A 24229-nucleotide genomic window follows, 5' to 3' on the forward strand; every position below is an offset into this window, starting at 1 on the left:
GAGACCTGGTCCTTCTCCCTCAGTTCATTACGATATGATATAACCAATCTGGGTTCACGACCCACTAGAGACCTGGTCCTTCTCCCTCAGTTCATTATGATATGATATAACCAATCTGGGTTCACGACCCACTAGAGACCTGGTCCTTCTCCCTCAGTTCATTATGATATGATATAACCAATCTGGGATCACGACCCACTAGAGACCTGGTCCATCTCCCTCAGTTCATTACGATATGATATAACCAATCTGTGTTCACGACCCACTAGAGACCTGGTCCTTCTCCCTCAGTTCATTATGATATGATATAACCAATCTGGGTTCACGACCCACTAGAGACCTGGTCCTTCTCCCTCAGTTCATTATGATATGATATAACCAATCTGGGTTCGCGACCCACTAGAGACCTGGTCCTTCTCCCTCAGTTCATTATGATATGATATAACCAATCTCGGTTCACGACCCACTAGAGACCTGGTCCTTCTCCCTCAGTTCATTATGATATGATATAACACAGAGTTGTGCAAACTGTACATCATCGCAATGCAGTTAGTTCCATTCACTACAGTAGGTATAGTAACAATGGTACATTTGATTAATTTAGTCAATTTCTGGAGCCCAAGGGACAAGTTACATAAGTCACTGGTCTAAAAGACTTGATGAGTTTATCTAATATGAGCTGTAGCAGAGAGCATGTTCTACATAACTTTTTTTAAATAACCATGTTTTAACAGTCCAAATATCCAGACTTAATAGGTCTTCTGGGTAGAAGAAAATAGAACGTTTTATAGTACGTGAAATTTGGAAAAATTTGTTTGCTTTAAATGCCAGGATGTTGTACTCATTTCAACTTTTCATCTGGTAGAATTCACTGCACACTATTGAGGAAGATAATCATCTTTCAAGACGCACTTGTGTCTGACAACAGCTGATAACAGAGTCTGTACTCATATAGACCTCTAACTGACACTGTAGTGAGTCTCCATAGTAACAGAGTCTGTACTCATATAGACCTCTAACTGACACTGTAGTAAGTCTCCATAGTAACAGTCTGTACTCATATAGACCTCTAACTGAAAATGTAGTAAGTCTCCATAGTAACAGATCTGTACTCACATAGACCTCTAACTGACACTGTAGTAAGTCTCCATAGTAACAGATCTGTACTCATATAGACCTCTAACTGACACTGTAGTAAGTCTCCATAGTAACAGAGTCTGTACTCATATAAACCTCGAACTGACACTGTAGTAAGTCTCCATAGTAACAGTCTGTACTCATATAGACCTCTAACTGACACTGTAGAAAGTCTCTATAGTAACAGAGGAAGACAGAAAGAGATCGAGACTGACCTGTTTAATCCTACCCTTCAGAGGTATTAACACTGATAGTACTACGCACTGGGATGATGCTGGACACACACACACACACACACACACACACACACACACACACACACACACACACACACACACACACACACACACACACACACACACACACACACACACACACACACACACACACCACTGCCTGTACGTATACATTAAAGTAGTAGTTAGCTGTATTTCCTCAGGGCTATAAGTAGTAGTTAGCTGTATTTCCTCAGGGCTATATGAGTTAAGCGAGCAATTAGAAGCTCAACCCACTCTGCCTAGATATGTTGTCCACTACAAGATCTGCCTTGGTTTTATTGTAATAGAAAATATATCTGCTGGAAGCTCTTGATGCTGTTTCCGAAGCATCTGCTCTCTGCCTAAGGAAACAGCTATCTTCATCAGCTTCATTTTCCGCCATATTGCTTTCCCCTATCCAGTCCTGTCAGATCTTCAATAGGGAGCGAACGAGGACAGGAAGAAAGACAAGTTTCTGGAATGAAACATGGCCCAAGGTTGTGACCTCAGTAACCCCTCCGATAAATAATTGTTTATTCTAGGAACTCTCTGTTCCAGTGAAACCACTTTACTCCAAACCTTTGTGTCCCAAATGGCACTGTATTCCCAATTTAGTGCACTACTTTTACCCATAGAGCACATAGGCTTCTGGTCAAAAGTAGTGCACTAAATACTGAATAGGGTGCCATTTGGGATGCAGCCCTTTCTGATATCTGAGTCTGATGGATTTTCCCATGCCTTCATTCACAATAATGAGATTGCTCTTCTTTGGTCATTAGTGGGAAAGCTGTCCCAAATCACAGGGATCAAAGCAATTTAATCACACCATGTTTGGGTTGGAATAGAGGCAGATTTCCCAATAGTTAACTGTGTCCCAAACGGGACCCTATTCCCTACATAGTGCACTGCTTTTGACCAGAGCCCTAAAGTAGTGCACTATGTAGGGAATAGGGTACCATTTGAAATGCAGTACTTATCAGCGACTGTTGCTGCACCTTCTGCAATCCTTCATTTCATGGACCAAGTAGAGAAACCACATCCAAAACACACAGACCAGAGTGGCCCGTCAGTTAGTGGACTGAAACACAGACCAGAGCAGCCTGTCAGTTAGTGGACTGAAACACAGACCAGAGCGGCCTGTAGATTAGTGGACTGAAACACAGACCAGAGTGGCCTGTCAGTTAGTGGACTGAAACACAGACCAGAGCGGCCTGTCGGTTAGTGGACTGAAACACAGACCAGAGTGGCCTGTAGCTTAGTGGACTGAAACACAGACCAGAGCGGCCTGTAGCTTAGTGGACTGAAACACAGACCAGAGCGGCCTGTAGCTTAGTGGACTGAAACACAGACCAGAGTGGCCTGTAGGTTAGTGGACTGAAACACAGACCAGAGCGGCCTGTAGCTTAGTGGACTGAAACACAGACCAGAGAGGCCTGTAGATTAGTGGACTGATACACAGACCAGAGCGGCCTGTAGCTAAGTGGACTGATACACAGACCAGAGTGGCCTGTAGCTTAGTGGACTGATACACAGACCAGAGCCACAGACCAGAGCGGCCTGTCGGTTAGTGGACTGAAACACAGACCAGAGCGGCCTGTAGGTTAGTGGACTGAAACACAGACCAGAGCGGCCTGTAGCTTAGTGGACTGAAACACAGACCAGAGCGGCCTGTAGCTTAGTGGACTGAAACACAGACCAGAGCGGCCTGTAGGTTAGTGGACTGAAACACAGACCAGAGCGGCCTGTAGCTTAGTGGACTGAAACACAGACCAGAGCGGCCTGTAGGTTAGTGGACTGAAACACAGACCAGAGCGGCCTGTAGGTTAGTGGACTGAAACACAGACCAGAGCGGCCTGTAGGTTAGTGGACTGAAACACAGACCAGAGCGGCCTGTAGCTTAGTGGACTGATACACAGACCAGAGTGGCCTGTAGCTTAGTGGACTGAAACACAGACCAGAGCGGCCTGTAGGTTAGTGGACTGAAACACAGACCAGAGCGGCTTGTAGCTTAGTGGACTGATACACAGACCAGAGTGGCCTGTAGCTTAGTGGACTGAAACACAGACCAGAGTGGCTTGTAGCTTAGTGGACTGAAACACAGACCAGAGCGGCCTGTAGGTTAGTGGACTGAAACACAGACCAGAGTGGCCTGTTGGTTAGTGGACTGAAACACAGACCAGAGTGGCTTGTAGCTTAGTGGACTGAAACACAGACCAGAGCGGCCTGTAGGTTAGTGGACTGAAACACAGACCAGAGCCACAGACCAGAGTGGCCTGTAGGTTAGTGGACTGAAACACAGACCAGAGCCACAGACCAGAGTGGCCTGTAGCTTAGTGGACTGAAACACAGACCAGAGTGGCCTGTCGGTTAGTGGACTGAAACACAGACCAGAGTGGCCTGTAGCTTAGTGGACTGAAACACAGACCAGAGTGGCCTGTCGGTTAGTGGACTGAAACACAGACCAGAGCGGCCTGTCGGTTAGTGGACTGAAACACAGACCAGAGCCACAGACCAGAGCGTCCTGTCGGTTAGTGGACTGAAACAAAGACCAGAGCCACAGACCAGAGCGGCCTGTCGGTTAGTGGACTGAAACAAAGACCAGAGCGGCCTGTCGGTTAGTGGACTGAAACAAAGACCAGAGCCACAGACCAGAGCGGCCTGTCGGTTAGTGGACTGAAACACAGACCAGAGCCACAGACCAGAGTGGCCTGTAGCTTAGTGGACTGAAACACAGACCAGAGCGGCCTGTCGGTTAGTGGACTGAAACACAGACCAGAGCCACAGACCAGAGCGGCCTGTCGGTTAGTGGACTGAAACAAAGACCAGAGCCACAGACCAGAGCGGCCTGTCGGTTAGTGGACTGAAACAAAGACCAGAGCCACAGACCAGAGCGGCCTGTCGGTTAGTGGACTGAAACAAAGACCAGAGCGGCCTGTCGGTTAGTGGACTGAAACAAAGACCAGAGCCACAGACCAGAGCGGCCTGTCGGTTAGTGGACTGAAACACAGACCAGAGCCACAGACCAGAGCGGCCTGTAGGTTAGTCGACTGAAACAGTGATTTATAATGGAAAGATACTTCTATTGTCTTAATGATAAACAGTGATTTATAATGGAGGGATACTTCCACTGTCTTAATGATAAACAGTGATTTATAATGGAGGGATACTTCTACTGTCTGAATTATAAACAGTGATTTATAATGGAGGGATACTTCTACTGTCTGAATGATAAACAGTGATTTATAATGGAGGGATACTTCTACTGTCTGAATTATAAACAGTGATTTATAATGGAGGGATTTGTGGCACAAATCCAATACAAGTCAGTGGTACCTTTAGCATTTTCACGCTTCATGTACAAATTATCTTAAAGTATCTAAAAGTGTATTGTGAAGTTACTTATAAATGATATGGACATGAAGCGCGAAAATGCTAATATAGGTAACATTGACTTGTATTGGATTTGTGCCATAAATGCCAAAAGGTTAGAATTTGAAACAGTGGCCAAGTAACCAAAACCAAAGCATGGTTTGCTGTCATACTGTGTCCATAGACTGCTTACAGGCTATTGAAACCAATTTGTAATTTTGTCATTTGGGTTAACTATCCCTTTAAGCGGCAGGTAGCCTCGTGGTTAGAGCATTGGGCCAGTAATCGAAAGGTTGCTAGATCGAATCCCTGAGCTGACAAGGTAAAAATCTGTCGTTCTGCCCCTGAACAAGGCAGTTAACCCACTGTTCCCTGGTAGGCCGTCATTGTAAATAAGAATTTGTTCTTAACTGACTTGCCTAGTTAAATAAAGGTTAAATAACTTGCCTAAAGGTTCAATTTAAAAAAATAAAACCTGTGTTACTGCTGCCATCCCCACCCGTTCTCTTTCTGCATAGAAAGACACTTACCATCACTTGAAGCAAGGCCACCAGGTAAAATCCTTTTGACGTAGACTCCAAACTCCTCTCCTGTTAACTCCTTCACTCCTCCAATGACTTTGATCCCTGGGGGGGAAGAACACCATAGAACAGAGGGCTGTTTAATAGTAGCCTATACATGTTTAACTACTGTCTATCTGTCACTGGGTTACTAATGACTCATAGAACAGAGGGCTGTTTAATAGTAGCCTATACATGTTTAACTACTGTCTATCTGTCACTGGGTTACTAATGACTCATAGAACAGAGGGCTGTTTAATAGTAGCCTATACATGTTTAACTACTGTCTATCTGTCACTGGGTTACTAATGACTCATAGAACAGAGGGCTGTTTAATAGTAGCCTATACATGTTTAACTACTGTCTATCTGTCACTGGGTTACTAATGACTCATAGAACAGAGGGCTGTTTAATAGTAGCCTATACATGTTTAACTACTGTCTGTCTATCTGTCACTGGGTTACTAATGACTCATAGAACAGAGGGCTGTTTAATAGTAGCCTATACATGTTTAACTACTGTCTATCTGTCACTGGGTTACTAATGACTCATAGAACAGAGGGCTGTTTAATAGTAGCCTATACATGTTTAACTACTGTCTATCTGTCACTGGGTTACTAATGACTCATAGAACAGAGGGCTGTTTAATAGTAGCCTATACATGTTTAACTACTGTCTATCTGTCACTGGGTTACTAATGACTCATAGAACAGAGGGCTGTTAATAGTAGCCTATACATGTTTAACTACTGTCTGTCTATCTGTCACTGGGTTACTAATGACTCATAGAACAGAGGGCTGTTTAATAGTAGCCTATACATGTTTAACTACTGTCTATCTGTCACTGGGTTACTAATGACTCATAGAACAGAGGGCTGTTAATAGTAGCCTATACATGTTTAACTACTGTCTGTCTATCTGTCACTGGGTTACTAATGACTCATAGAACAGAGGGCTGTTTAATAGTAGCCTATACATGTTTAACTACTGTCTATCTGTCACTGGGTTACTAATGACTCATAGAACAGAGGGCTGTTTAATAGTAGCCTATACATGTTTAACTACTGTCTATCTGTCACTGGGTTACTAATGACTCATAGAACAGAGGGCTGTTTAATAGTAGCCTATACATGTTTAACTACTGTCTGTCTATCTGTCACTGGGTTACTAATGACTCATAGAACATAGGGCTGTTTAATAGTAGCCTATGTATTTTTAACTACTGTCTATCTTTCCCTGGATTAGTAATGACTCTGAGCTGAAAGCTGTCTCAGGAAGAACAGTAGAGAGCTCCAATTGAATGACAAATCCCATCCACCGAAGTTCATGAAGTTTGGAGAGTTGACCTTGTTCTTCAGTCATTGTGCAGAACAGCAGAGATATCTGTATGCTGTCACAATAGTGGTGGGAATTCTGTACACTCTCTTTACATCAACTCTCTTTACATCAATAATATAGCATGAGTTAAACCTACACAACTAAAGCACTCGTCTCTAACAGCCTAGAGGAAATACAGAAACTAAGGTAACCCTTCACAAAGCCTTTGTAATGTAAATTAGCATACTAATACCACTGCAGTTTAAATAATGGTTACATAAGCAATGTACTAACAGCATAGAGTGTATGTATATTCTACAGAGACACTCCTGGACTCTCAACAGTTTTTTGGGGGACTGAAGTGAACTATAAGGAAAGTTTTGCCCAGGTAACAGGCCAACAACCACCGATGACCTTTACTACATGGTAATTACAACAAAAGGTAACTTGATGGTTGCCTCAGGTTAAAAGTGTGTGTGTGTGTGTGTGTGTGTGTGTGTGTGTGTGTGTGTGTGTGTGTGTGTGTGTGTGTGTGTCAAGCGGCTGCTGTATGTGTATGCCTGTGTCCCAAATGGCATCCTATTTCCTATGTGGTGCTACAGGCCCTTGTCAAAAGTAGTGCACTATATAGGGAATAGGACACACCTCGTGTTACCATTCCCCCCTGATCACTAAACAGGATATGTACAAGCCACAACCAGCTTATGTGCTCACTGGTTAATACCTGGCTATGGGTCTATAGGTGGTTAATACCTGGCTATGGGTCTATAGATGGTTAATACCTGGCTATGGGTCTATAGGTGGTTAATACCTGGCTATGGGTCTATAGATGGTTAATACCTGGCTATGGGTCTATAGATGGTTAATACCTGGCTATGGGTCTATAGATGGTTAATACCTGGCTATGGGTCTATAGATGGTTTATACCTGGCTATGGGTCTATAGATGGTTAATACCTGGCTATGGGTCTATAGATGGTTAATACCTGGCTATGGGTCTATAGATGGTTAATACCTAGCTATGGTTCTATAGATGGTTAATACCTGGCTATGGGTCTATAGATGGTTAATACCTGGCTATGGGTCTATAGATGGTTAATACCTGGCTATGGGTCTATAGATGGTTAATACCTGGCTATGAGTCTTCAGATAGTTAATACCTGGCTATGGGTCTATAGATGGTTAATACCTGGCTATGAGTCTATAGATGGTTAATACATGGCTATGGGTCTATAGATGGTTAATACCTGGCTATGGGTCTATAGATGGTTAATACCTGGCTATGGGTCTATAGATGGTTAATACCTGGCTATGGGTCTATAGATGGTTAATACCTGGCTATGGGTCTATAGATGGTTAATACCTGGCTATGGGTCTATAGATGGTTAATACCTGGCTATGGGTCTATAGATGGTTAATACCTGGCTATGGGTCTATAGATGGTTAATACCTGGCTATGGGTCTATAGATGGTTAATACCTGGCTATGGGTCTATAGATGGTTAATACCTGGCTATAGGTCTATAGATGGTTAATACCTGGCTATGGGTCTATAGATGGTTAATACCTGGCTATGAGTCTTCAGATAGTTAATACCTGGCTATGGGTCTATAGATGGTTAATACCTGGCTATGAATCTATAGATGGTTAATACATGGCTATGGGTCTATAGATGGTTAATACCTGGCTATGGGTCTATAGATGGTTAATACCTGGCTATGGGTCTATAGATGGTTAATACCTGGCTATGGGTCTATAGATGGTTAATACCTGGCTATGGGTCTATAGATGGTTAATACCTGGCTATGGGTCTATAGATGGTTAATACCTGGCTATGGGTCTATAGATGGTTAATACCTGGCTATGAGTCTTCAGATGGTTAATACCTGGCTAAACACAAGCTTTGTTTGTAAATTATGTCTGAGTGTTGGAGCATGCCCCTGGCTATCCGTACATTTAAAAAACAAGAAAATGTTGCTTCCTGGTTAGCTTTATATAAGGAATTTGAAAAGAGTTTGAATTTGAAAATACTTTTACTTTTGATACTTAAGTATATCTGTATTGGAATGAATGCCATGTTTGTAATATATCTGTATTGGAATTAATGCCATGTTTCTAATATATCAAACAATCAATCTGCCTCATCCACTTCCACTGTTGTTAAACATTCCACAGCTTAATGGACAATTAGTTAATTGGATCAGGCCGGATGAGGGTGTAGTATATAGTGGAGGAGGTTGGATGAGGATCGTGGCTGGAGGGGGGGCGGTAGTGGGGGGGGATGGGGGGGGTCAGAAGTGGGTGGTTTCATCAGGCATCTTAGCATGATGCCTCAGAGACAAAACAAACTGCAGGGGTCTTGACCTGTCACCAAGGACGTACACACCAGCTGCCTAGCCAGATCAAAACCCACTTCCTGTCCGCTCATTCACCCAGGCCTATATGTACTGTAGCCCTGTTGTAGCTATGGGTTCTGGTCAAAACAGTCATGCACTATATTGTGAATAGGGTGGCATGTCAGACCAGCCAGTGTCGGGGTTAGGCTATAATACATGGATTAAAGGAGAAGTTGTTGTTTTTTACAACCAAATCTCTATTTTCGATGTCAATAGAATGTTCTTTAAAGGGTCCAGACACCTTTTGTATGATTACACATTTTTCAAAAACAGCAAATATCTTCCTCATCCTCGTTGTGTAGTATGGGGGCCCCTGAGAAAACATGAAGAAAGGCTCCAAAAACACCGAAATACATCCTTTTAGAAACGGCAAAGATCTCAGTATAATGATGCAGGTCTTTAAATGTTGTACACATGACATTGTGTCATTCCAAACTTTATCCTCAATGTTATATTCCATTTTGCGCGACTTGAGCCGTTTCCCCTATCTAGCTGTTCCAATCTCCATGTAGCGTGCTGCTACAGATAACTGCTAAAATAAAGGAAACAACATAAAGTGTTTGGCCACCACGAGCAGCCAGAACAGCTTCAATGAGCCTTGGCATAGACTCTACAAGTGTCTGGAACTTCCTGTGTGGAAGCACCCCATGCTTTCAATATACTATGTAGCCCTCATTTATTCAAGTGTTTCCTTTATTTGGGGAGTTACCTGTAGAATGGACAGAAAGGTATCGCTGAGTCATAACAAAATGGAATATACTTTCTCGTACTCTCTCGCACACCACACACACCCGCACACACTCACAAACAAACACACACACACCACTCTCACACACACACCATCAATCCATTAGAGCAGTACCTGTGTAGCTCAGGGCTAGTCTGCTCTTTCCAGGCAGACAATATGTTTGCACTAATTGAGTTTGGAGCAAGAGGAGCATGTTAATTATCTAGGATCAGGTTTTGGAGTTGCTCTTCCTCCTCTCCTTGTCCTCTCTCTCTCTCCTCTCTCACTACTTCTTTGACATGCTAAGTCCTCCCTCTCTCTGTCAGGGTGTTTTCTCTCTCATGTAGTTCTGTCAGGGTGTAGTTCTGTCAGGGTGTAGTTCTGTCAGGGTGTAGTTCTCTCATTATGTAGTTCTGTCAGGGTGTAGTTCTGTCAGGGTGTAGTTCTGTCATTATGTAGTTCTGTCAGGGTGTAGTTCTGTCAGGGTGTAGTTCTGTCAGGGTGTAGTTCTGTCAGGGTGTAGTTCTGTCAGGGTGTAGTTCTGTCAGGGTGTAGTTCTGTCAGGGTGTAGTTCTGTCAGGGTGTAATTCTGTCATTATGTAGTTCTTTCAGGGTGTAATTCTGTCATTATGTAGTTCTGTCATTATGTAGTTCTGTCAGGGTGTAGTTCTGTCAGGGTGTAGTTCTGTCAGGGTGTAGTTCTGTCAGGGTGTAGTTCTGTCAGGGTGTTTTCTCTCTCATTATGTAGTTCTGTCAGGGTGTAGTTCTGTCATTATGTAGTTCTGTCAGGGTGTAGTTCTGTCAGGGTGTAGTTCTGTCAGGGTGTCAGTGACATTTACTTCCTCTTCCCAGGATGAGACATCCCATAATATTAGAGATGAAACAGCTTGTAGAGACCACAGGACTCAGACACATCAAGACGAAGTGAACTCTACAGAGAGGAAGAGGAGGTGAACTCTACAGAGAGGAAGAGGAGGTGAACTCTACAGAGAGGAAGAGGAGGTGAACTCTACAGAGAGGAAGAGGAGGTGAACTCTAAATGTACTTTACTTGTGGGTCATTCTGGTTAAGAGTGTCCACTACAGACGAATGGACACAGAAGGCAGGACTTCTAAGGCTTGGTGGTGCCGACTCCATTTTGTACAACTGTGTGTCTGCATACCAAGTCCAGGACAGTCGGGATATGATTTACAACATGTGTCAATACATCAACCAGGGTGTTATGCTTTGCTGTGTAGGGACAACGATCTTATTTACCATGCCTATTCACCATGACCATGATATCTTAGTGGGAGGACTTTTAGAACACTGTGTGTGTGTGTGTGTGTGTGTGTGTGTGTGTGTGTGTGTGTGTGTGTGCGTGCATATGTGAATGTGTGTGTGTGTGTGTGTGCGCGTGTGTGTGTGTGTACACATATGTGAATGTGCATATGTGAATGTGTGTGTGTGTGCATACGTGAACGTGTGTGTGCATACGTGAATGTGTGTGTATGCATACGTGAATATGTGTGTGTGTGTGTATAAGTGAATGTGTGTGCCTACGTGAATGTGTGTGTTACATGTGTAATGTGTGTGTGATGTGTCTGTAGCCTTGTGCTGTCCGGGGAGTGAACTGAGGACGACTGTAGTAAACAACTGTTCTTCTTGTCATTATCCTGGCAGGACAGAGCTCAGCGGTTAAAGCCACACCACATGTCTCACTTCTCTACTACACATATACACGTGCACGCGCACACACACACCACACACACACACACACACACACACACACACACACACACACACACACACACACACACACACACACACACACACACACACACACACACACACACACACACACACACACTAGCGCCAAAACACTGTTAACTGTTATCTACAGTCTGTCTGTTTCAGTCTGTCTATGGACATGTACAAAACCCTGCACTGTCCTCTGCTCTTAGCCTAGTTTTCCTGCCACTTGATCTACATAGACAGGTTAACCTACAGTATAGATCCAGTACTCATAGATCTGTGACAGGTTAACCTACAGTATAGATCCAGTACACATAGATCTGTGACAGGTTAACCTACAGTATAGATCCAGTACTCATAGATCTGTGACAGGTTAACCTACAGTATAGATCCAGTACTCATAGATCTGTGACAGGTTAACCTACAGTATAGATCCAGTACTCATAGATCTGTGACAGGTTAACCTACAGTATAGATCCAGTACACATAGACCTGTGACAGGTTAACCTACAGTATAGATCCAGTACACATAGATCTGTGACAGGTTAACCTACAGTATAGATCCAGTACTCATAGATCTGTGACAGGTTAACCTACAGTATAGATCCAGTACTCATAGATCTGTGACAGGTTAACCTACAGTATAGATCCAGTACTCATAGATCTGTGACAGGTTAACCTACAGTATAGATCCAGTACTCATAGAGCATGGAAGGAACATGTGTTCATCACTATCCAGCAGACTAACAGAACATGGAAGGAACATGTTCATCACTATCCAGCAGACTAACAGAACATGGAAGGAACATGTTCATCACTATCCAGCAGACTAACAGAACATGGAAGGAACATGTTCATCACTATCCAGCAGACTAACAGAACATGGAAGGAACATGTTCATCACTATCCAGCAGACTAACAGAACATGGAAGGAACATGTTCATCACTATCCAGCAGACTAACAGAACATGGAAGGAACATGTTCATCACTATCCAGCAGACTAACAGAACATGGAAGGAACATGTTCATCACTATCCAGCAGACTAATAGAACATGGAAGGAACATGTTCATCACTATCCAGCAGACTAACAGAACATGGAAGGAACATGTTCATCACTATCCAGCAGACTAACAGAACATGGAAGGAACATGTGTTCATCACTATCCAGCAGACTAACAGAACATGGAAGGAACATGTGTTCAGTCTGCATGTATATGCTGCACTAATATAATTAGAATGATTAGAACATACATGTCCTGTTAAAGCAACATTGTTCATTCTAATTCTGTGGTTCTACTGTTCCATGATGATGTCAGCTCTAGACTGTACTTAACTAGTGTGTTGTAGAACAGAATGGGGAAGGCACTTTTCCAGTCCCTTCTCACAGTCAGTAAATAGAATGTTTTCTAGACTTTTCCAGTCCCTTCTCACAGTCAGTAAATAGAATGTGTTCTAGACTTTTCCAGTCCATTCTCACAGTCAGTAAATAGGTGTTCTAGACTTTTCCAGTCCATTCTCACAGTCAGTAAATAGAATGTGTTCTAGACTTTTCCGGTCCCTTCTCACAGTCAGTAAATAGAATGTGTTCTAGACTTTTCCAGTCCCTTCTCACAGTCAGTAAATAGAATGTGTTCTAGACTTTTCCAGTCCCTTCTCACAGTCAGTAAATAGAATGTGTTCTAGACTTTTCCAGTCCATTCTCACAGTCAGTAAATAGAATGTGTTCTAGACTTTTCCTGTCCATTCTTACAGTCAGTAAATAGAATGTGTTCTAGACTTTTCCAGTCCATTCTCACAGTCAGTAAATAGAATGTGTTCTAGACTTTTCCTGTCCATTCTCACAGTCAGTAAATAGAATGGGCTGTTTGGGAAATTTTCGTCAAAATGTGAGTATACCCAATTCTCCAAGCACCACTACACCACTGGTCAGTGCTGTAGCTAGCGGAGTGTGTTGTGGGATATAATTTGTTAGGTTGTGAGTATGTTGTGAGTGTGTTGTGAGTGTGTTGTGGGTGTGTTCTATAATATAATGTGTTACAGACTTACCCAGTCCATTCTCACAGTCAGTAAATTCTATTTCATGAACGGCACGATCTACCCCATACGGACCCATTAGTGTCCTAGAGGAGAGGAGAGGAGAGGAGAGAGAAGGGAGAGGAGAGGAGAGGAGGAAAAAGAGAACGGAGAAGGGGGAAGAGAAAATGAAACAAAGTGAATCACCAACATCAGCTTTACATTGATTATCCAAGGTTTGATAACAAAGAAACAAACTAACTGACCATAACCCAGAGCAGTAACCAATATAAATGTCCATTACACAGTACACACATTTCCTGGTTTCTCAGATTCCAGAACACCCCCAGGCCACTAGAGCATCATTAGGCTGGTGCAGGTTTCACCATAGGGCTCTATTTGATTTTTATTTTAAATATTAGCACTGGCTGTAGCGCTATAGGTCCGGGGGGATGTCAGAGATATTTTTGCTATTTTCATAGCGGGAATGATGAGTGCAAGACCGGGACCTGGCGCTAAAGGGCTGAGCTTTGATGAGTAAATAAGTTGTAGGTGTGTCGATGCTTGGCCCCTCACTGGCCAATCAGAACATGGATTAAATTGAGATTTTGTGTCACTGATCTACACACAAAACCCCATAATGTCAAAGTGGAATTATGTTTTTAGAAATGTTTATAAATTCATTAAAAATATAAAGATTAAATGTCTTGAGTCAATAACCCAATAAACACTTCGTTATACCAAGCCTAAATAAGCTCAGGAGTAAACATTTGCTTAACAACTCACATAATAATTTGCATGGACTCAGTCAGTGTACAATAATTACATTTGAATGACTGGTAAATCTCTGTACCCCACACATACAATTATCTATAAGGTCCCTCAGTTGAGCAGTGAATGTCAAACATAGATTCAACCACAAACATCAGGGAGGTTTTCCAAAGCCTCGCAAAGGGCACTTACGTTATTAGTAGATGGGTAAAAATTTAAAAAAGCAGACATTGAATATCCCTTTGAGCACGGTGAAGTTATTAATTACACTTTGGATGGTGTATCAATACACCCAGTCCCTACAAAGATACAGGCATCCTTCCTAACTCAGTTGCCGGAGAGAAAGGAAACCGCTCAGGGATTTCACCATGAGGTCAATGGTGACTTTAAAACAGTTACAGAGTTTAATGGCTGTGATAGATGAAAACTGAGGCTGGATCAACAACATTGTAGTTACTCCACAATACTAATACAAATATTACAAACATGTATCATGTCTGCAATAAGGCACAAAAAAAGTACTGCAAAAAAGTATGGCAAATAAGTTAACTTTTTTTCCTGAATACAAAGCGTTATTTTTGGGGCAAAACCAACACAACACATCAATGAGTAGCACTTTTCATGATGGTGGTGCCTGCATCATATTCTTTACTTTAGTTTCTTTAGTAAATATTTTCTTACCTCTATTTCTTGAACTACATTGTTGGTTAAGTAAGCATTTCATGGTAAGGTCTACAACACCTGTTGTATGTGACAAATATAATTTGATTTGATTCATGGGTATACTTATCCTCTGTAAGGATTAGAGGTTTTTTTAGGTTTAGAAATAAACGGAATAGAGATAAGCACAGGCAAAATCCTAAAGGAAAACCAGGTACTGTCTGTCTGAATGTGGATGCTACCATGATTTACGGATTTTTCGGAATTGTCACATGTATCTTCGTCTTCTGACGATATAACGAAACCGTCGTCGGAAAAGGATGACCAATACGCAGCAGAGTCGATATAGTTCATCTTGAACATTTAATTAAATCAACACGAATACAAAAAACAAGAAAACGAACGATAAACTGACAGTCTGCAAAGCATAGGCTCAACACAGAACAATCACCCACGAATAACAACCACAAACACACCCTAATATATGGGACTCTCAATCAAAGGCAGATAGACAACACCTGCCTTCAACTGAGAGTCCCAACCCCAATCAACACAACATAGAAACACACTCACCAGACTACACATAGAAATACATAAACATAGACTATAAACCACAACCCCGGAAATACTACATCAAACACCCTTTAAACAAACACACCACCCTGAACCACATAAAACAAATACCCTCTGTCACGTCCTGACCAAACTACAATACTAATTAACCCTTATACTGGCCAGGACGTGACATGAATAAATCGTGAATAATGATCATTGAGAAAGTTACAGAGTAGAGAACGAAAGGCCAATAGAGAAACACAGGTGAATTTGTGTCTAAATTCACCTGTGTTTCTCTATTGGCATTCACATTCATTTAGAAGTGGTTAGAAACATTATATTCTTTTTACCAATAAAGTGACTCCAAAATGACACAATACCTTATTTACCATTCATTTCTATTGGGAAGAAATTATCTGAAATACAACCAAAATGAACTGCAAATGCATCCAACAAGTTTGTAGAGTCACAAGCTTGATGCAATCATTGCATGCTAGGAATATGGGACCAAATACTAAACGTTTGACTACTTTATTTATAACAATATTTGAGCATACAATATACCTCAGTATTTGAATTATTTACTTTATACAGTCATTACTGTATATCTTTATCAAGGGTGCCAATAATGATTGACCTAACTGTATATACAGTATATTATTCCAAAACTATCAATGAAAAAATTGACAAAGTATTTAACCTATTTCCATTGAGTATATTCATACACAAACTATGAATGATAGGCCCTAACACAGTAAAATGTTTCTCATTGTGGTGTTCTTGTAGTGTTCTTGAGGTCTTATATGGTGTTATTGTATGTTTCGGTAGAGCTGGTATAGAGCTGCTGTGTGAACCATGGAGGTACTGGTAAGCAATGACAATCTGCACTGTCTGCACAATCTCTCGGGGTATGGGATCTAGCCTTCTGATTCAGCCCCCCGGGGCAGTGGGGAACATCAATATTTCAGCGTGAGCGGCTCCATGGACACGTCACAGAGGACAAAAGACTCCTGTCACTAAGACAATGAGAGGTTGTACAAATGAACCAAGCAAGCCACTGTTATTAGAGGGTTGAGTATTGAAGTCGTTGGTGAACGTGGGTAGACCAAACGTTGGCTTTAGGGATAGAAAGTGAATGTTTGGAAAGAAGGAAGTCATAAGGAGGTATGTGTTCTTTAGGAGAGCATTGAGAAGAAGACAAAACAGTAGTTTTGTGTTGATGAATGGTAGAGTACTTCTGGTAGTATGCAGGTCTAATAGAGGACCTTTACCTGATGAAGATAAACCTCATCACAATTCTCTACTATAGGCCTACTGCAGTTTGTATTATCTATTCAGGCCTAATAGAGGACCTTTATGAAGATAAAGAGCACCACTTCAGCACCTGGAGGCTGGAACATTCAGTCTGCTCTGCTCTTCTAGAACCAAAGCATTGATTCTTAGAGTCTTAGAGCTGTGGGTTTAAAAGTTTAACAGAACATCAACCCACCACCACCTCCACCAAATGACAACCCAAGTCAATAGAGAAACAAAGCAGCCATCTTCGTCCACTGACTAGACATTTCTGATTAACATATTTGAGTGGAGCGGAGTGACACAAACACTGAACCATGTGGCACTAAGAATACAGCATAGATACAAAGATACTAGACACTGAACCATGTGGCAGTAAGAATACAGCATAGATACAATGATACTAGACACTGAGCCATGTGGCATTAAGCATACAACATACAGTTGAAGTCGGAAGTTTACATACACTTAGGTTGGAGTCATTAAAACTCGTTTTTCAACCACTCCACAAATTTCTTGTTCACAAACTATAGCTTTGGCAAGTCGGTTAGGACATCTACTTTGTGCATGACACAAGTCATTTTTCCAACAATTGTTTACAGACAGATTATTTCACTTATAGTTCATTGTATCTCAATTCCAGTGGGTCAGAAGTTTACATACACTAAGTTGACTATGCCTTTAAACAGCTTGGAAAATTCCAGAAAATTATGTCATGGTTTTAGAAGATTCTGATAGGCTAATTGACATAATTTGAGTCAATTGGAGATGTACCTTCAAACTCAGTGCCTCTTTGCTTGACACCATGGGAAAATCAAAAGAAATCAGCCTAGACCTCAGAAAGAAAATTGTAGACCTCCACAAGTCTGGTTCATCCTTGGGAGCAATTTCCAAACACCTGAAGGTACCACGTTCATCTGTACAAACAATAGTACGCAAGTATAAACACCATGGGACCACGCAGCCGTCATACCGCTCAGGAAGGAGACACGTTCTGTCTCCTAGAGATGAACGTACTTTGGTGTAAAAAGTTCAAATCAATCCCAGAACAACAGCAAAGGACCCTGTGAAGATGCTGGAAGAAACAGGTAGAAAAGTATCTATATCCACAGTAAAACAAGTCCTATATCGACATAACCTGAAAGGCCGCTCAGCAAGGAAGAAGCCACTGCTATAAACCACCATAAAAAAGTCAGACTATGGTTTGCAACTGCACATGGGGACAAAGATCGTACTTTTTGGAGAAATGTCCTCTGGTCTGATGAAACAAAAATAGAACTGTTTGGTCATAATGACCATCATTATGTTTGGAGGAAAAAGGGGGAGGCTTGCAAGCCGAAGAACACCAACCTAACCGTGAAGCACGGAGGTGGCAGCATCATGTTGTGGGGGTACTTTGCTGCAGGAGGGACTGGTGCACTTCACAAAATAGATGGCATCATGAGGCAGGAAAATTAGGTGGATATATTGAAGCAACATCTCAAGACATCAGTCAGGAAGTTAAAGCTTGGTTGCAAATGGAGTCTTACAAATGGACAATGACCCCAAGCATAATTCCAAAGTTATGGCTTAAGGACAACAAAGTCAAGGTATTGGAGTGGCCATCACAAAGCCCTGACCTCAATCCCATAGAAAATGTGTGGGCAGAACTGAAAAAGTGTGTGCGAGCACGGAGGCCTACAAACCTGACTCAGTTACACCAGCTCTGTCAGGAGGAATGGGCCAAAATTCACCCAACTTATTGTGGGAAGCTTGTGGAAGGCTACCCGAAACATTTGACCCAAGTTAAACAATTTAAAGGCAATGCTACCAAATACTAATTGAGTGTATGTAAACTTCTGACCCACTGGAAGTGTGATGAAAGAAATAAAAGCTGAAATAAATCATTCTCTCTAATATTATTCTGACATTTCACATTCTTAAAATAAAGTGGTGATCCTAACTGACCTAAGCCAGGGAATTTTTACTAGGATTAAATGTCAGGAATTGTGAAAAACAGAGTTTAAATGTATTTGGCTAAGGTGTATGTAAACTTCTGACTTCAACTGTAGATACAAAGATACAAGACACTGAGCCATCTGGTAATAAGCATACAGCATAGATACAAATATACTAGACACTGCTCCATCATTCTACTTCTATGGTATTCAGAGGAGGGGAATCCCTGTGATTCCCAAACATTGTTGGTCTACTACAGATTCTCTCCAACCCTGTTTCTGGAGAGCTAACCTCTTGTTAGTTTTAACTCCAACCCTGTTCCTAGAAAGCCACCCTACTGTAGGTTTACACTCCAACGCTGTTCCTGGAGAGCTACCCTCCTGTAAGTTTTAACTCCAACCCTGTTCCTGGAGAGAGATACCCTCCTGTAGGTTTTAACTCCAACCCTGTTCCTAGAGAGCTACCTTCCTGTAGGTTTTAACTCCAAACCTGTTCCTGGAAAGCCACCCTCCTGTAGGTTTACACTGCAACCCTGTTCCTGGAGAGAGCTACCATCCTGTTGGTTTTAACTGCAACCCTGTTCCTAGAGAGCTACCCTCCTGTAGGTTTTAACTCCAAACCTGTTCCTGGAAAGCCACCCTCCTGTAGGTTTACACTCCAACCCTGTTCCTGGAGAGAGCTACCCTCCTGTTGGTTTTAACTCCAACCCTGTTCCTGGAAAGCTACCCTCCTGTAGGTTTACACTCCAACCCTGTTCCTGGAGAGAGCTACCCTCCTGTTGGTTTTAACTGCAACCCTGTTCCTAGAGAGCTACCCTCCTGTAGGTTTTAACTCCAACCCTGTTCCTGGAAAGCCACCCTCCTGTAGGTTTCAGGACAGGGTTGGAGAGCCCTGGTCTACTATGAACCAAATTGTTAACCCTTGTTACACCGTTGTGACCCAACTGATAAACCAAACACTATCTGTAGCCACCAAACGACAACCCAAATCAACACAGAAACAAAGCAGATTTGTCTTTGTCCATTGACTAGAAAGCTGTCTGATAATCATCTGAGAGAGGAGGGGAACACAGCCAGGAAGCAATATGTCTGATAATCATTTGAGAGACGAGGGGAACACGGTACACTAATCACACAGCAGAAGACATGGACAGATCCTCTACTTCTCTGATGTCCACAACAGGAGTGTTATTCTTATGGTTGAATGGTTCTTCCCACATGTTTTGGATCTGCTGTATGTCACAAGAAAAGTGATTTCATATTTCCTTGTGGAACCTTGACGCATAGTAATAAAACCACACAATATCGCTAGCCAATATCTTTAGCCAGAAGCCATGGCTTCAGACTCAGTCCAGTATCAACTACTGTAGCTGTAGCCCATCATTGGACAGAGAGTCCAAACGCACCATTTAGGAAACCATTTGTTGTATTATTGCCACCAATCCCTCTCTATTCTGGCTATATTTTGTATTTTGTCTATTCTCTCTGTGAAATCAGCTCATATTGGCACCAGGACTGCAAAGTAAACACGTTGAACAGCCTTGCCAAATTCCCCACTAATTCTCCTTTCAACGTTTTCATTTGGAGATTTGGGGTAGTTAAGACTAAAATCCTGATTTCCTTTTTGGTTCCGTTTCAGGTCAGATTGGACTAACCGTTGTTACATAGCAAATGTCTAACAGAGGGTCAAAATAATACAATAATACTGGGTTTTGGCATTAACTTCCCAAATACATCCATAACAGGCTACAATGTAGTGTAATAATACTGGGTAAAATACACTAAAGATAGACTACACACTGGGTTAAATAGACTACACACTGGGTTAAATAGACTACACACTGGGAAAAATACACTAAAGATAGACTACACACTGGGAAAAATACACTAAAGATAGACTACACACTGGGAAAAATACACTAAAGATAGACTACACACTGGGAAAAATACACTAAAGATAGACTACACACTGGGAAAAATACACTAAAGATAGACTACACACTGGGAAAAATACACTAAAGACAGGCTACACACTGGGTAAAATACACTAAAGATAGACTACACACTGGGAAAAATACACTAGTATTACATTTGTTCTATATCAACAACAAATTGGCCGCGCAACACAACTCCAAACATTATTGGAATTGATCAAACCTGAAAAAAATATATATATTTTTCTAATACATTCCTTTTGACTACATTACATATTGTGTTCACAACAAAAAATGAATGTATTCTACAGTGAATTTCACTATCAAAACAGAATTTGTTATCTATCGGGCATCTGCCGTGGAGATTTACAATCCTTTGAACATGTCAACATGCTCACGAGTAACCGACAGCAGCTTTGAAACGCATGATTCAAAGGCGCGCTTTAAAATCAGTTTTCAATAAATTGACAGCCTAAACCAAAAGAAACAAATTACATTCTGGTCATCAACTGTTTCAATCATAGCCTAGTATTCCTATATTAAAAAAAACCCGGCTTTGTAAAGCACATCATCATTCTTTCACAACCACCTGCTCCGCTCCCTCTTCCTCTCTTCACGGGAATTTACCTGCTAATGATAACTGCTCCTTTGTACATGACAGAAAACGTTGGCATTTTGACTCCAATAGTTCAGTCGACGGTCGGTCGGTCGGTCGGTCGGTCGCCAGGCAACGTTGAATTCTATTTCATCCCCCCCTTCCGGAGTCCACCAAAGCCCGCTCTCAGCCGCTCCGCGCGCAGGGGTCTTCCTTTCGCTCGAGCCACATGATCGTCTGTCTGCAGACCTCTAATTCCGCGCGCAGTCGTTCCAACGTTCTAAAACGTCACCGACTTCAATAGATTAAAACATCTCTCTTTAATGGCCCTCTCTTCTCTTACGGAATGAAACGGGAGCCAGCAAAACCAAAAAACAAGAAAGTTAATTTTTCTAGTAGGCTATTCAGAAATTATTATTACATATTTTATCGTCGGTTGGTCAGTCTGAAAGTTTGTTTAAAGAATGTGTTTGCATATGTATGAACAGCTGTAGCCTAGATGTTAGGAGAAAAGCTTCTGTAGGGACCTTTGGTTGCTTTTACAGTAGCTGCTCGACATAAGCCTGGACCAGAGACACTCTGAGGCCTGATAGGGTTGGATAAGGACTAAGCCTGTCACGAATTGCTTTATATGGCTCTTATTTTGCATTAACCGTCTGCTGTCTGTCCAATTGTGAGCCTTTTGTTGCATAGAGTTGCATAAACACAACATGTCCCTGGTCCAGACAACTCTTAAGTTTCGGTTTGCTGTTTGGAAAAACATAACATTTGGCTAACAATAAAGCCAGGTGGGGGACTGACGTTTTATCCAACAAAAGTCCTTCTCACTCCATTTGGACACAAACATTTAATCTCTTGAGACATTAGATCCATTGATATTACTTATAAACTAGAGTAGTGATGTGATCCGGGTGCGTCGGTGTTTGTGTGTGTGTGTACCTGTTCAGTGTACACGTGTCTGTCCATCTGTCTGTCTGTCCATCCGTCTGTCTGTCTCTGTGTGTTATCCTGTTCTGAGAATCCTGCCCTGAGAGCACTTCCTGTCTCTCTCTCTGTGATCCAGTCAGTCTGGACTATTAATTAGGTAATAACAGGATTATAATTTGTACACAGCTCTATGTTGAGTCCACAACAAAACACAACTCAACACAATGCAATACAATGCAATATATGTTGAGTCCACAATACAACATAACACAACACAATACAAAAGGAGAGAGAGCGTGGGACAGAGAGAATCAGAGAATGAGAGAGGTACTATTGAACGGTCATCTAGCCTAACTCTCTGATAGAGGACAGTAACGTCTGGTGATACAGGACAGTAAAGTCTGGTGATACAGGACAGTAAAGTCTGGTGATACAGGACAGTAAAGTCTGGTGATACAGGACAGTAAAGTCTGGTGATACAGGACAGTAAAGTCTGGTGATACAGGACAGTAAAGTCTTTGGTGATACAGGACAGGTTAGTCTTTGGTGATACAGGACAGTAAAATCTTTGGTGATACAGGACAGACAAGACATTGGTAGGGAGTGCCTTGCTGGCTACACAGCACAGTGGGGGTTTACTTAAAACCCTGGAGTGCCTTGCTGGCTACACAGCACAGTGGGGGTTTACTTAAAACCCTGGAGTGCCTTGCTGGCTACACAGCACAGTGGGGGTTTACTTAAAACCCTGGAGTGCCTTGCTGGCTACACAGCACAGTGGGGGTTTACTTAAAACCCTGGAGTGCCTTGCTGGCTACACAGCACAGTGGGGGTTTACTTAAAACCCTGGAGTGCCTTGCTGGCTACACAGCACAGTGGGGGTTTACTTAAAACCCTGGAGTGCCTTGCTGGCTACACAGCACAGTGGGGGTTTACTTAAAACCCTGGAGTGCCTTGCTGGCTACACAGCACAGTGGGGGTTTACTTAAAACCCTGGAGTGCCTTGCTGGCTACACAGCACAGTGGGGGTTTACTTAAAATCCCCTTCACACACACAATAGGGGAAGCTGAACAACAGCTATCTTAAACCTCACAGACACATCACAGACACATGACATCACATCAGATCACATCACAGACACACCACAGACACATCACAGACACATGACATCACATCACAGACACATCACAGACACATGACATCACATGACATCACAGACACATCACATCACAGACACACCACATCACAGACACATGACATCACATCACAGACACATCACAGACACATGACATCACAGACACATCACATCACAGACACATCACAGACACATCACAGACACATCACAGACACATGACATCACAGACACATCACAGACACACCACAGACACATCACAGACACATGACATCACCGACACATCACAGACACACCACAGACACACCACAGACACACCACAGACACACCACAGACACACCACAGACACATCACAGACACATGCCATCACAGACACATCACAGACACACCACAGACACATCACAGACACATGCCATCACATGATATCACAGACACATCACAGACACACCACAGACACACCACAGACACATCACAGACACACCACAGACACATCACAGACACATGACATCACAGACACACCACAGACACACCACAGACACATCACAGACACATGACATCACATGACATCACAGACACATCACATCACAGACACATCACAGACACACCACAGACACATCACAGACACATGACATCACATACACATCACAGACACACCACAGACACATCACAGACACATCACAGACACATGACATCACAGACACACCACAGACACACCACAGACACATCACAGACACATGACATCACCGACACATCACAGACACACCACAGACACACCACAGACACATCACAGACACATGACATCACAGACACATCACAGACACACCACAGACCCATCACAGACACATGCCATCACATGATATCACAGACACATCACATCACAGACACACCACAGACACACCACAGACACATGACATCAC

At 42.4% G+C, this 24229-nt stretch overlaps 1 protein-coding gene across 9 annotated transcripts in view; it reads right to left on the reverse strand.

The window, feature by feature from the left end:
• The window catches only part of si:dkeyp-72e1.9 (syntaxin-binding protein 4), a 120948-nt gene that overhangs the window by 62847 nt on the left and 33872 nt on the right, over positions 1-24229 (reverse strand). For 8 of the 9 annotated variants that reach the window (XM_029729150.1, XM_029729148.1, XM_029729151.1 and 5 more), the window contains exons 2-3: positions 13544-13617; positions 5294-5389 (exon numbers count right to left, since the gene is read on the reverse strand). In XM_029729150.1, coding sequence (XP_029585010.1) covers positions 5294-5389; positions 13544-13617 — 170 coding nt within the window. Of the gene's footprint in view, positions 1-5293; positions 5390-13543; positions 13618-21287; positions 21480-24229 lie in introns of those variants that run through there. The other variant, XM_029729153.1, reaches the window with a different exon arrangement.

The sequence above is a fragment of the Salmo trutta genome, chromosome 32 (genome assembly GCF_901001165.1).
Source record: "Salmo trutta chromosome 32, fSalTru1.1, whole genome shotgun sequence".
NCBI lineage: Eukaryota > Metazoa > Chordata > Actinopteri > Salmoniformes > Salmonidae > Salmo > Salmo trutta.